This window comes from Cervus canadensis, chromosome 3, assembly GCF_019320065.1.
Source record: "Cervus canadensis isolate Bull #8, Minnesota chromosome 3, ASM1932006v1, whole genome shotgun sequence".
NCBI lineage: Eukaryota > Metazoa > Chordata > Mammalia > Artiodactyla > Cervidae > Cervus > Cervus canadensis.
Genome location: NC_057388.1, coordinates 28,192,293 through 28,204,474, shown reverse-complemented (window position 1 = coordinate 28,204,474; position 12,182 = coordinate 28,192,293). Strand labels below are relative to the sequence as shown.

Genomic DNA, 12,182 nt, shown 5'->3' with positions numbered 1-12,182 from the left:
TCCTACAATTTCCTAACATTTACTGCTTAAAAATATCTAAGTAAAAAATGTACCTAAATCAAATTTTAATTTCCATAAATGTCTAGAGCAATGGCTACAAATTAACATGAAATTTGAATTGGTGTTCTTTGGTGATATGTTCAGAGAAATGGTGACCATATCTTAATACTAGGAATTATGAAGAGTTGCCAATACATTTTCTAGTGAGAACATTACTTTCCAGTGTTCATCGTTATAAGAAGGTTGATAGTTCAAACAATTTATTGCTGCTTTATAGTATACATAATTAAATGAAGAAACATGTTAAACTCAAGGGAATTTTTAATAGGTTACTTGCAATTGTTATTGCAGGCAACAACTTGTACATGATTTTATTTCCAAATCCACAAAAAACAAATTTTATACAAATCAGCACTGTAAAAATGTCAATTACAGCCCCAGAGGCTTTGCTGGCAGAATAATTGTCTAAATTCTAGGATATGGGAAACAAGTTCTTTTCTGGATTCATCTTTTTTTTTTTTTCCATTTTTTTTTTTTTTTTTACAAAAAAAAAAAATTTACAAGTGAAATGTTACTACAAAACTTTTTATAAGGAATTTTTGCAAAACATTTACATTTTACCATCAACTATTTCTGTTTTAAAATCATTATGTAGATTTAATACCCTATGCTGCACATCAATTTATGTGGGATGACAACTTAGTGACATGCATAAAAAAACACCACAAGGCATTAAAATGAAGACTTAAATACAAATATTGTTGCAATAAAACAGTTATAAAATTGAAAAATAGGACCTAAACATCATGCTTATCTAAGTTTGACAAATTAACTTTTTCTCCTAGATTACACACTTTTATTACTGCTCTCATGAGAGTGTGATAAATAATGACTTAACATCAAGTTCTAATGTAATCAGCAACACATACACAAACCTAACCAAAGAAAGTATACTGTAAGAAAAAACTATTCTAACACTGGAGTTCTACCATGATAAATACATAGCTTTGCACTGATAATTACAATAAAGAAAAGTTTTATAACAGTGGCAAAGGGAATGAACAGTGAAATGTCATTAAACAAGACTCTACTGCACATCTGTGCCCTATTACTTATAACAGCTATATCCCACCGAGTCAAATAAAGGACATTGAAATTTACGATTCTTATAAGACAGAAGAGTGGATTCAGAATGGTTTGCAGAACAGACTGTCAAAATATTTCTAATTTCAGTGGTGAAATGTGCACCTGCTAACACAAATTAATATACTTTATATGCTATAAAGCTATCCAGATTCAGTTTGTTAAATTTATAATAGGCCTCATTGTTGATTAAAAAATAACTTCCATTTCTGAGGCGCATACATAGGTATGCATTAAAAACGGTTCATAGAATAATGGTGCAGAGAGCTCACACTCAGTATCAACAACAACAAAAAGTGTCACTCTGAGGAAACATGATTCAAACATTAGGAAAGTTTCTTTGCATAAAAAAATTTATAGCACTGATTGTGTAGCATAATGATAGATAAAATATATATTTGATGTTTCAGCTCCTATATAATAAAATTAAAATTAACACTACCAAATGCTCCTCTGTACCAAACAAAACAAACTGATTCTGATGTTTTTAAAGCCAGATACATCAGTTGTTAAGAGTACATTAAATAAAATATACAAAACAATTTACAAAATCCAACTAAAATTTAAAGACTTTGTTACAAGTCTACAAAAGCTTTAAGAAACTTGAAATTTATAACCACAGTGTAAAAATTTTTTTTCCTTTAATCTCAAAGCTTTTTTATACAAACTGAAAGCACAAAAGACCTTCAGTTTTATATAACGCTACAAAGGGCTGGCCTAAAGTGTACATAGTGTAAACAGTGATCATTACAGTATTTCTCCTTCATCAAAAATACAAGAAACATCACAATTTCGGAAGAGAATTCGCATGAGTAGTACTTTTCCTGAAATAATAGAGAATGTACCAAGAAAATAACATACACCTATACTCAAACAGTCCCCAAACTAATGGTGTTAATTAACCAAGTAGTTAAAAACTTCAGTTTTCAAATGGTGAATTCCAACTGCATTACAATTCACTGTAAATATATTTTTAAATATGAAATATCTTACTAATATTTAAGCTACTGGCATACTCCAAATTTTTTTATATGAAACTTTTGGCCATCTTTCCTATTAAGATCCTTTTACAAACAATGAAATACATTTATTTCTTTAATCACTTATAACTGACTGATATTTTTAAAAAATACTTCTTGTTTCATAGCATCACATCTGTTATACATTTGTTAGGATGTCTTCTTAAGGAAAATTCAGTTACTGGCATAACATAAAGACATTACTGTGTTATAAATTCTTAATCAGCCTCTAAAACAGTGCTAGAAATAAAATGGGATTGGCTAATTTTTAGCAAAGAGGAAAACAGAAATTATAATGTAGTTAAAAGATAATTTTCTGCTGGCCTTAAAAAAAGTGTGATAATTCTTTCTTTGGCTACCAAGTCAAAGCATAAAGAATTTTGCACATTGTCAACTCATATTTACAGAATATGAAACTACAGGACAATTTAAACTCTATGCAAATATTTCCAATATAAACATTTAAAACGAACTTTGTGGTTCAACCTAGTGTTAGGAATATAATCAATCCTAACTTCAAAACCATACCTGTTAAGTTGCCTCATTTTATTTTTCTGAAGCTATTATGAGTTTTGTTTTAACCATTTTCCCCCCAGTATTTTCCTATGGTTTCAATCTAAAATTTAACCTAAGGTTTAGCTCTAAGTTCCTCTTGTGTCTCCAAATGGAGAAAGTAATTCGATTTCACTGATTGTCTGCATACGCACTACTACAATGTAGTGGTAATAAAGATCTGAGATGCCTCTCAGATTGTTTTTGGAACTTATCTAATTTAACTGTTGAAGAATTTCTAATATTTAGAAAAGACGGCCAAAACTATTTTCAATTCATTTTCCAAAAATCAAGCTAAGGAAATAAAGCATTATCTCTATCATCAGTTAACTATCTGTTTTCTGTAATATTGGGGGAAAAAAATCCACATAAGTATTACTGACTGAATTTATAACAAAGTACTTTCAAAGAAAATAAGTCCAATTAAGGTCCAGTCTGCAAACTACTGAGGTCTGTCTTTTTAAACATGTTAACACATGATGTTAAGAGAGGGGAAGATTCAGTTTAAAGATTATGTGATCTATCTCCGAATAACTACAACGTACATAATATGGAGGAAATACTTTTCTATCTGTTTCCAGTATATCAGTTTGCTTTTGTATTTTAAAAAATTCAACACTTCATGTGCTGACCCCAAATCCTGGGATACTTAAAGAAGCCAAGAATGAAAACATGATTTCCTACTCTGTAATTCACCTGGCCAGCCCATTTCCAGATTTTCAAAGGTGTGTAAACTTAAGTGCAGCACTAGAGGTCTCTATTATAAATAACTTCAGAATTCTTCCATGTTGGTTGAAACATTGGGAGTTGCTGGGTTTGAATCTTGAGAAATGGCTGCAACTGTGACAATTCTTGGGGAGCCAAGCACCTCTGTAACAGATGAGTCCAGTTCTCCGGAGGTAACAATGGCAAGAGCTGTCCCACCACCTTTTTTATTCTGGTGCGTTTTGACATGTTTGGAGAGATGATCACTCCGCATAAATCTTTTAGAACATTCCGGACATTCAAATCTCTTTTCACCTAAACAGAAAAATAGTAAATAAAACAGCAATTCACTTTATCTAAATGAAATTATCATTTAAAATAATTTCTCTTCTGGTCATACTACACTTTTAACTTTTCGACAGTTGCAAAATACTTTGTTTCTATTTCAAAATGCCACCAAACACACAGTGCAGTATAGGAGAAAGGACACATGACTGGGAATAAAAGACTATGTTAAAGTCCTGATTCTGCTCAGAACTGAAAATAAAACTGTTTCCTCAGTTTCCCTATCTACAAAATAAGAAGGTTTCTAACAGATGATCTCAAAAGTCTCTTCCAGTTATAACTGCATAAGATCAAGGCTCATATTCACTCTTCCTTAAAAACTATTGTCAAAGTTTTGGACATAACGCCCAGAGGCAGGAAATACCTGGAAACTACTTCAAATAAAATCAGTTAATAATTTTACAGTGTACTGAGTTTCTTCACAAGGTAAAAAATGAGAGTGGGGCAAACACTACATTTCAAATTTAATAAGTTTTTAGATCTTGCAGAATTAGACTGTTAGGTTCTGGTAGACAGAGTGATCCTTAAATATTCTCTCTTTAAGTTATAAGATAGTTCTACTGGAAGTAACTACTTCTGTATTTTAGAAAAAAATGATTTCATTTTTATGCTAATAGGCAGGGGCACATAAAAATTTAGTTAATTGATATATCATGACATTTATAATGGATAAACTATTAGCTTTATTGGTCTCCTTAAAATTATTATTTAGAGGAAAGAAGCACTATCTTCCCAGTCTGATAATAGAATTTAAGAAAATAAGAAAATTCAATTCAGCTGACTTCTTTTACCTGGCCCTGCTTTTGACTGACCAATAGAAAAATCTACAGGTTCAAGTGTCAGATATTATCCCCTCTTCTTTATGTGTTTGTTTTTATTTAAAAAAGAATTGCATCTGATTCACTGATATTTCCTTTCTCTTCTCATAGAAAAATTAAGTGAATGGATAAAATCCTTAAGGAATAAATAAAGCCAGTTAAATTTTAAGGCAAAATGACTTGCATTTTATGAATGCTAACACTCAGGCAAGGACCAAAAAACAATTAAATGAGGGTTTATGTTTAGGATCAATCTTGAACTCCTTTATCCTTCAGGCTTCCCATTTTATTTCAAAATAAAAATTCAAAGTGTACAAATTTAAAAGCTGGAAGAAATTTAAAGGATCTTATTTTACATTTTCATTTTATAGGTAAGTTGAGCCTCAGAAATTATTTTGCTTGGGAATCATCCAATTAATTAATAAAAGGGCAGAATTCAAGACACCTGATTTCTAATTCAGGTATTTTGTATTAAATCACCTGTAGTAGAGACCTCTGTTCTTTTATAGCAATGATAACCAAGAATAATCAGAAAGATATCAGGTAGTGATGGCTTGAAGGCATGAGCTTTATTCAGTAAATACTGAATCAATGGGTGACCAACTTGCACACACTGGCTGTTTAATAAACATTTGTTAGCTGTGGTATTTATTCATGAACTCAGTTATTTTTCAAAAAGTATTAGACTGGTGCAAAAGTAATTGCGGTTTTGCGTTGTTGAATTTTGCCATCTGATACTAGAATACATTCTTAAATAAACGTAGTGATATTATACATCATTTTAATGTGCATTTCTCGCTTTTTCTTTTTGCTAATGTCTTATTGCTTACTGTTTATATTTTAGACTAGACAAATGATGTTTGACAAAAAGCAAATTTGAACGATTTTCTTATTCTAGTTTAAATGGGTAGTAAAGTATCAGAGACAACTCATAACATTAACAACGTGTCTGGCCCAGGAACTGCTAATGAACACACAGTGCACTGGTGGTTCAAGAAGTTTTGTAAAACAGAAGAGACAGCCTTGGAGACGAGGGGTGCAGTGGCCGGCCCTCGGAAATGGACAACAGCCAGGTAGGAGCAATCGTCAAGCTCTTACAACTGCACTGAGAACCTGCCGAAGGACTCAACGTCGACGTTTGAAACAAATTGGAAAGGAAAAAGGAAAAAGCTCGCTAAGTGGGTGCTTCATGAGCTGACCGGAAATGAAAAAAATTGTCACTCTGAAGCACCTGCAATGCAGGAGACCCTGGTTTGATTCCTGGGTGAAGAAGATCCCCTGGAGAAGGGTAGGCTACCCACTGTAGTATTCTTGGGCTTCCCTGGTGGCTCAGCTGGTAAAGAATCTGCTCGCAATGGGGGAGACCTGGGTTTGATCCCTGGGTTGGGAAGATCCCCTGGAAAAGGCAACAGCTACCCACTCCAGTATTCTGGCCTGGAGAATTCCATGGACTGTATAAATAAGTCCACCGGGTTGCAAAGGGTTGGCCATGACTGAGCAACTTTCACTTCACTTTTCTTATTTTACACAACAACAAGGAACCATTTCTTGATCAGATTGTGACATGCAACGAAAAATGGATTTTAGACAACTGGTGACGACCAGCTTAGCGGTTGGACTGAGATGCTCCAAAAGTACCTTCCAAAGCCAAATCTGCACCAAAAAAAGGCCATGGTCACTGTTTGGTGGTCTGCTGTTAGTCTGACCCACTACAGCTTTCTGAACCCCGGCAAAACCATTACATCTGAGAAGTATGCTCAGCAAATCTATCAGATGTACTGAACACTGCAATGCCTGCAGCCAGAACTGGTCAACAGAATGGGCCAAATTCTTCTCCAAGACAATGCCTGACTGCATGTTGCATAAACAATGCTTCAGAACTTGAGCAAACTGGGCTACAAAATTCTGCCTCATCTGCCATTTTCACTTGAGCACTCACCAACTGATGCTTCTTCAAGCATCTCAACAACTTTTTGCAGGGATAACGCTTCCACAACCAGCAGGAGGCACAATACTTTCCAAGAGTTCACCAAATCCTTTCCAAGAGTTCGCCAAATCCCAAAGCATGGATTTTTATGATACAGGAATAAACAAACTTACTTCTCATTATATGTTGACTATAATGGTTCCAATTTTGTATGTCTGAGCCTAGTTATAATGATTTAAAATTCATGGTCTGAAACCACAAATATGCTTGTACCAACCTAATATTTGTGTTGCTCCAACACAATATTTGGAACAACTGCAGTATGACAGGTATTGGTGATACAAAAATGAACAAGTCAGAGTCTCCAACTTTAAGAAGCATCCATTATCTTGAGTGAGTCATTTGTTAAGCACATGAAACTACTGGTAAGAAAAGAGAAAGGAATTCAAGTCCCCAGCTACTCAGTACCAAACTCTAAGATAAACGAGAAATGAAGGGGACATGGTTTTTGTGTGGACTTTCTAGTCTACTCCCAAGTGGTGTGGATATCCAATTAATTTCAAGCAATAAAAGTTAGCTAGAATCTCAAAATAAGTAAATTATGTTGTACAATTCAAGTATCATTAGGGGAATGACATTTCAGTTCATTAACCTTCTTCCACAGAGAAGTGTGTCTTCTGCGGTGTAAGAACACAACTTTCTAATTTCCTACCTCTTTGGCAAACATTATCATTATACTTTATAAAATATAAGGAGGGACAGAGTTCTTACACTAACTATATATCCTACAGCATCTTTTTTTGTATTTTATTTAGATTTCATTAATCATTTTAGTAGGGTTAACATTTATACTTAATGCAACTAGTTATCAAAACTGTTGATATTAGTTATTAATACTTACAGTGAGCAAAATGCCCCAACTCCCTAAAAAGATGCCTGTGCCCCAACCCCTGGAATTGTGCATACGTTTCTTTCCTTTTTTAATTGTAGGATAATTCCTTTACAGACTTTTGTTGTTTTCTGTCAAACCTCAACATGAATCAGCCATAGGTATACACATGTCCTCTCCCTCTTGAATCCCCTACAAAGATGCCTGTGTCCCAACCCCTGGAATTGTATATACATTTTATCACATGGCAAAAGGGATGTGACTAAGTTTAAAAAGGTTAATATAGAGAGACTGTTCTTAATTATCTGGGTGGGCCCAATCTAATCACATGAGTTCTTAAAAGCAGACAGAGTTCTTCAGCTGGAGTCAGAAAAATGCAGCAGGAGAAATTAGAAGTGTGAGAAGAACCTGACCTGTTGCTGCTGGCTGGGAGTGGGGATGGGGGTGGTTTCCACATGGAAAGTATGAGAAGGAATGTGGGTCACCTCCAGGAGCAAACATTAGCCCCCACTGACAGACAGCAAGGATACAAGGACCAACATCCTACAACAGTGAACACTGAATTTGATTGTCAGTGTGAATATGTCTGGAAGCAGATGCTTCCCCAAAGACTTCAGTTGGGAACATGACCCAGTCATCACCCTGATATCTTGTTTTGGTTTTTGTTTTGCTTTTATTTATATATGTATTTTCATTTATTTATATTCAGTTCAGTTCAGTCACTCAGTCGTGTCTGACTCTTTGTGACCCCATGAATCGCAGCACGCCAGGACTCCCTGTCCATCAACAACTCCCGGAGTTGACTCAAACTCATGCCCATCGAGTCAGTGATGCCATCCAGCCATCTCATCCTCTGTCGTCCCCTTCTCCTCCTGCCCCCAATCCCTCCTAGCATCAGGGTCTTTTCCAATGAGTCAACTCTTTGCATCAGGAGGCCAAAGTATTGGAGTTTCAGCTTTAGCATCAGTCCTTCCAATGAACACCCAGGACTGATCTCCTTTAGGATGGACTTGTTGGATCTCCTTGCAGTCCAAGGGACTCTCAAGAGACTTCTCCAACACCACAGTTCAAAAGCATCAATTTTTCGACGCTCAGCTTTCTTCACAGTCCAACTCTCACATCCATATATGACCAATGGAAAAACCATAGCCTTGACTAGACGGACCTTTGTTGGCAAAGTAATGTCTCTGCTTTTTAATATGCTGTCTAGGTTGGTCATAACTTTCCTTCCAGGGAGTAAGCATCTTTTAATTTCATGGCTGCAATCATCATCTGCAGTGATTTTGGAGCCCCCAAAAATAAAGTCTGACACTACTTCCACTGTTTCCCCCATCTATTTGCCATGAAGTGATGGGACCAGATGCCATGATCTTAGTTTTCTGAATGTTGAGCTTTAAGCCAACTTTTTCACTCTCCTCTTTCACTTTCATCAAGAGGCTTTTATATTAGTTGGAGGCTAATTACTTTACAATATTGCAGTGGTTTTTGCCATACATTGATATGAATCAGCCATGGATTTACATGTGTTCCCCATCCTGAAACCCCCTCGCACCTGCCTCCCCATCCCATCCCTCTGGGTCATCCTAGTGCACCAGCCCCAAGCACTTGTCTCATGCATCAAACCTGGTCTGGTGATCTGTTTCACAATTGATAATATACATGTTTCAATGCTATTCTCTCAGATCATCCCACCCTCGCCTTCTCCCACAGAGTCCAAAAGTCTGTTCTATACACCTGTCTCTCTTTTTCTGTCTTGCATATAGGGTTATCATTACCATCTTTCTAAATTCCATATATATGTGCTAGTATACTGTATTGGTGTTTTTCTTTCTGGCTTACTTCACTCTGTATAATGGGCTCCAGTTTCATCCACCTCATTAGAACTGATTCAAATGTATTCTTTTTAATGGCTGAGTAATATTCCATGGTGTATATGTACCACAGCTTTCTTATCCCTTCGTCTGCTGACGGGCATCTAGGTTGCTTCCAAATCCTGGCTATTTTAAACAGTGCTGCGATGAACACTGGGGTACACGTGTCTCTTTCAGATCTGGTTTCCTCAGTGTGCATGCCCAGGAGTGGGACTGCTGGGGCATACGGCAGTTCTATTTCCAGTTTTTTAGGGAATCTCCACACTGTTCTCCATAGTGGCTGTACTAGTTTGCATTCCCAACAACAGTGTAAGAGGGTTCCCTTTTCTCCACACCCTCTCCAGCATTTATTGCTTGTAGATTTTTGGATAGCAGCCATTCTGACTGGCGTGAAATGGTACCTCGTTGTGGTTTTGATTTGCATTTCTCTAATAATTCAACACCCTGATTTCAACTTTGTGAGATGTTAAGCAGAGGACTCAAGCTAAGCCTACTAAGACTTCGGACTTAAACAGCTATATAAAAAAGTGTGTTTTAAGCTGCTAAATTTGTGATAGCTTGTCTTGGGAGCAGTAGAAAACTAATAAAGATATAATCTTGAAAAAGGTAAAGCACAATTCAAAAAGTAAATTACAGTTGATCTATAATGGATCAAGATCTGTAAAATATCTTCAAGTATCAAAAGCATGTCAAGAAGAAATTTCAAATTTTTTTTTTCTCTAAGAAAATCTAAAGGATGTAACCAAAACGACTTTGGTTTAATAAATTGAACATAAAAAACCTGCATATTTTATCTAGATTATTAATAAAATGCCATGCTGTATGACACGATTATTCAAATACAGTATTTATATGTACTACTATATATATTTATACATATAAAAAGGATGTAAGTAGAAGATGCAAACTTAGAAATTATGCAGATTATTTCCTAACATGATATAACAGTATTTCTCTCAGAAAAAAATTAGCTGAGATTTTCAAATGGAATCATAGATTTGAAGGGATGAATGGAATAAAACATCTTTTAAATTTTATTTATTTGAGGTAATCCATCAAGAGACAATTATCTAACTGTCAGAGTCCTACCTATAATTTCATTTTCATGTTACCCTCAAACCTAAGCTAATACAATGTAAAAAACACATTTTATGAATATTTTTCAAAGCCTGTCATTTGATAACATATCTGCATATTTACCAATTAAAATAATTTCAAGAGAGAGCTAAGAGATTTTATTAGTTTTCAAGGGCTAGTATAAAAAACAAAACAAAAACAAAAAATCATAAACTGTGTGGCTTAAAGGCAACAGATACTCACTCTCTCACAGCTATGGAACTAGATGCCAAAAACCAAGGCGTCAGCAGCACAATTCTCCCACCAAAGGCTCCAGAGGAGAACCCTTCTTTGCCTCCTCCTAGCTGGGGGTGACTTCTGGCAATCCTTGGCACTGGCTGGCTTGTAGGTGCAGCTCTCCAGTGCTTCCCTCTGCCTTCACGTGGTCTTGCCCCCCGTATATCATCTCTTTATTATACAGATGTCCGTCACTGGATTTAACGCCCACTAGGTCCTAAATGCTAGGCACCCGGCATAGTTATAACTTCCTCTTAATGCATCTCATCTGCAAAGAACTATCTCCCAATAAGGTCACATTCACAAATTCTACGGAGTAGGAACTGTCTCTCTTTCTGGGAGACACAATTCAACCTACTACAGGGACACTTTTAAATGTATGGCATTTGTTATAGCAAAGCAAAAATCACACCCATTGCTCAATGGATAACTTCATCAAACATCCATCTGTAGCATCTATACAATTTCTTTCCAGACTTTTATATATAACTCACTTTACAGAAATTGTATTTTGATTTGTTCTTAAAATCTAATTATTCAAACTGAGAAACCTTAGTCCCTGGATCCCTCCAATGCCTACTGGGATGGCCCTATCAGTCCCTCCTGGACACCCCTTCTTTTCGTAAGTACACTTAATTCTCCCCTATCATTAACTGGGGATAAAAGTAAATTAAAAGAGGGAGAAATGATAATTTGAGAGAAGTTATGTGGCTTAAGTTTTCTTAAAGTAGAAGACAGATAAGGGAAAGTTAAGTGGGAGTAACGAGAGATAGAAGACTTGAGGGTGCTAAAGTATGAGAGTGAAAATATTTAGAAACCTATGAGTCACATGGCTGTTATCATTATTATTGATGCTGAGTGTAATGACTTTATTTTTAAAATAAAACTGTTAAATAATGTGCTAAAAAAAAAAAAGACTTGAGAAGGTTTAGATAATTACTAAGGTAATGTGAAAGCTGAAAAAAAGAGTAAGATTGATAGGCTATTCTGAGAGACTGCCTGAGATTTGAGACCATAAAATTTGTAGACATCAATCTACATCATGAGAATTTTTTCATTTCCTCCTTCAGCAATTATCTGCTCAAACAAGAGAAGCCCTTTTGGTCATTTCCTTATTAATACTTTTTAAAAAGGCAATCTTATCTACTCTAATGGTTTTAACTATCATCTAAAAATGGATGGCTACATCAGGATACAGTCCTAAAACAGGAATTTGATCTCCCAGATGTGCCATAGAAAGCATCATTCAACATGTCACAAAAAGAACTCATTAACTTTCCAATCCTTATAATTCTCAGAAATAAAAGGGGAATTCCTCCCCAAAATATGCAAGAGGCAATATCAGTAAAAACGGTGACCAAAACTTAACTCCTCTGTGAAAAGACTCAGAAAACTGGGGGAAAAATAAACAATCAAATCAACTTATTTAGACTCTGGAAATTAATCAAGGGTTCCTGTAACTCAGGAGTGTTTTATAAGGAAAATGGCTAAATCTTGATAAGAATAGCAAGTTTTATGGTGATTTAACTTGCTAGTTCCACTTACTATTTCCCAGCAGCT

The 12,182-nt window shown here is 35.4% G+C and overlaps 1 protein-coding gene across 2 annotated transcripts in view; it reads right to left on the bottom strand.

Moving 5' to 3' along the window:
• Positions 1–316: 316 nt before the first annotated feature.
• The window catches only part of SP4 (Sp4 transcription factor), an 80,862-nt gene continuing 68,996 nt past the window's right edge, over positions 317–12,182 (bottom strand). For both annotated transcript variants that reach the window (XM_043462805.1, XM_043462806.1), the window contains exon 6: positions 317–3,734. In XM_043462805.1, coding sequence (XP_043318740.1) covers positions 3,487–3,734 — 248 coding nt within the window. In that variant the 3' untranslated portion in view covers positions 317–3,486. The remainder of the gene's footprint in view (positions 3,735–12,182) is intronic.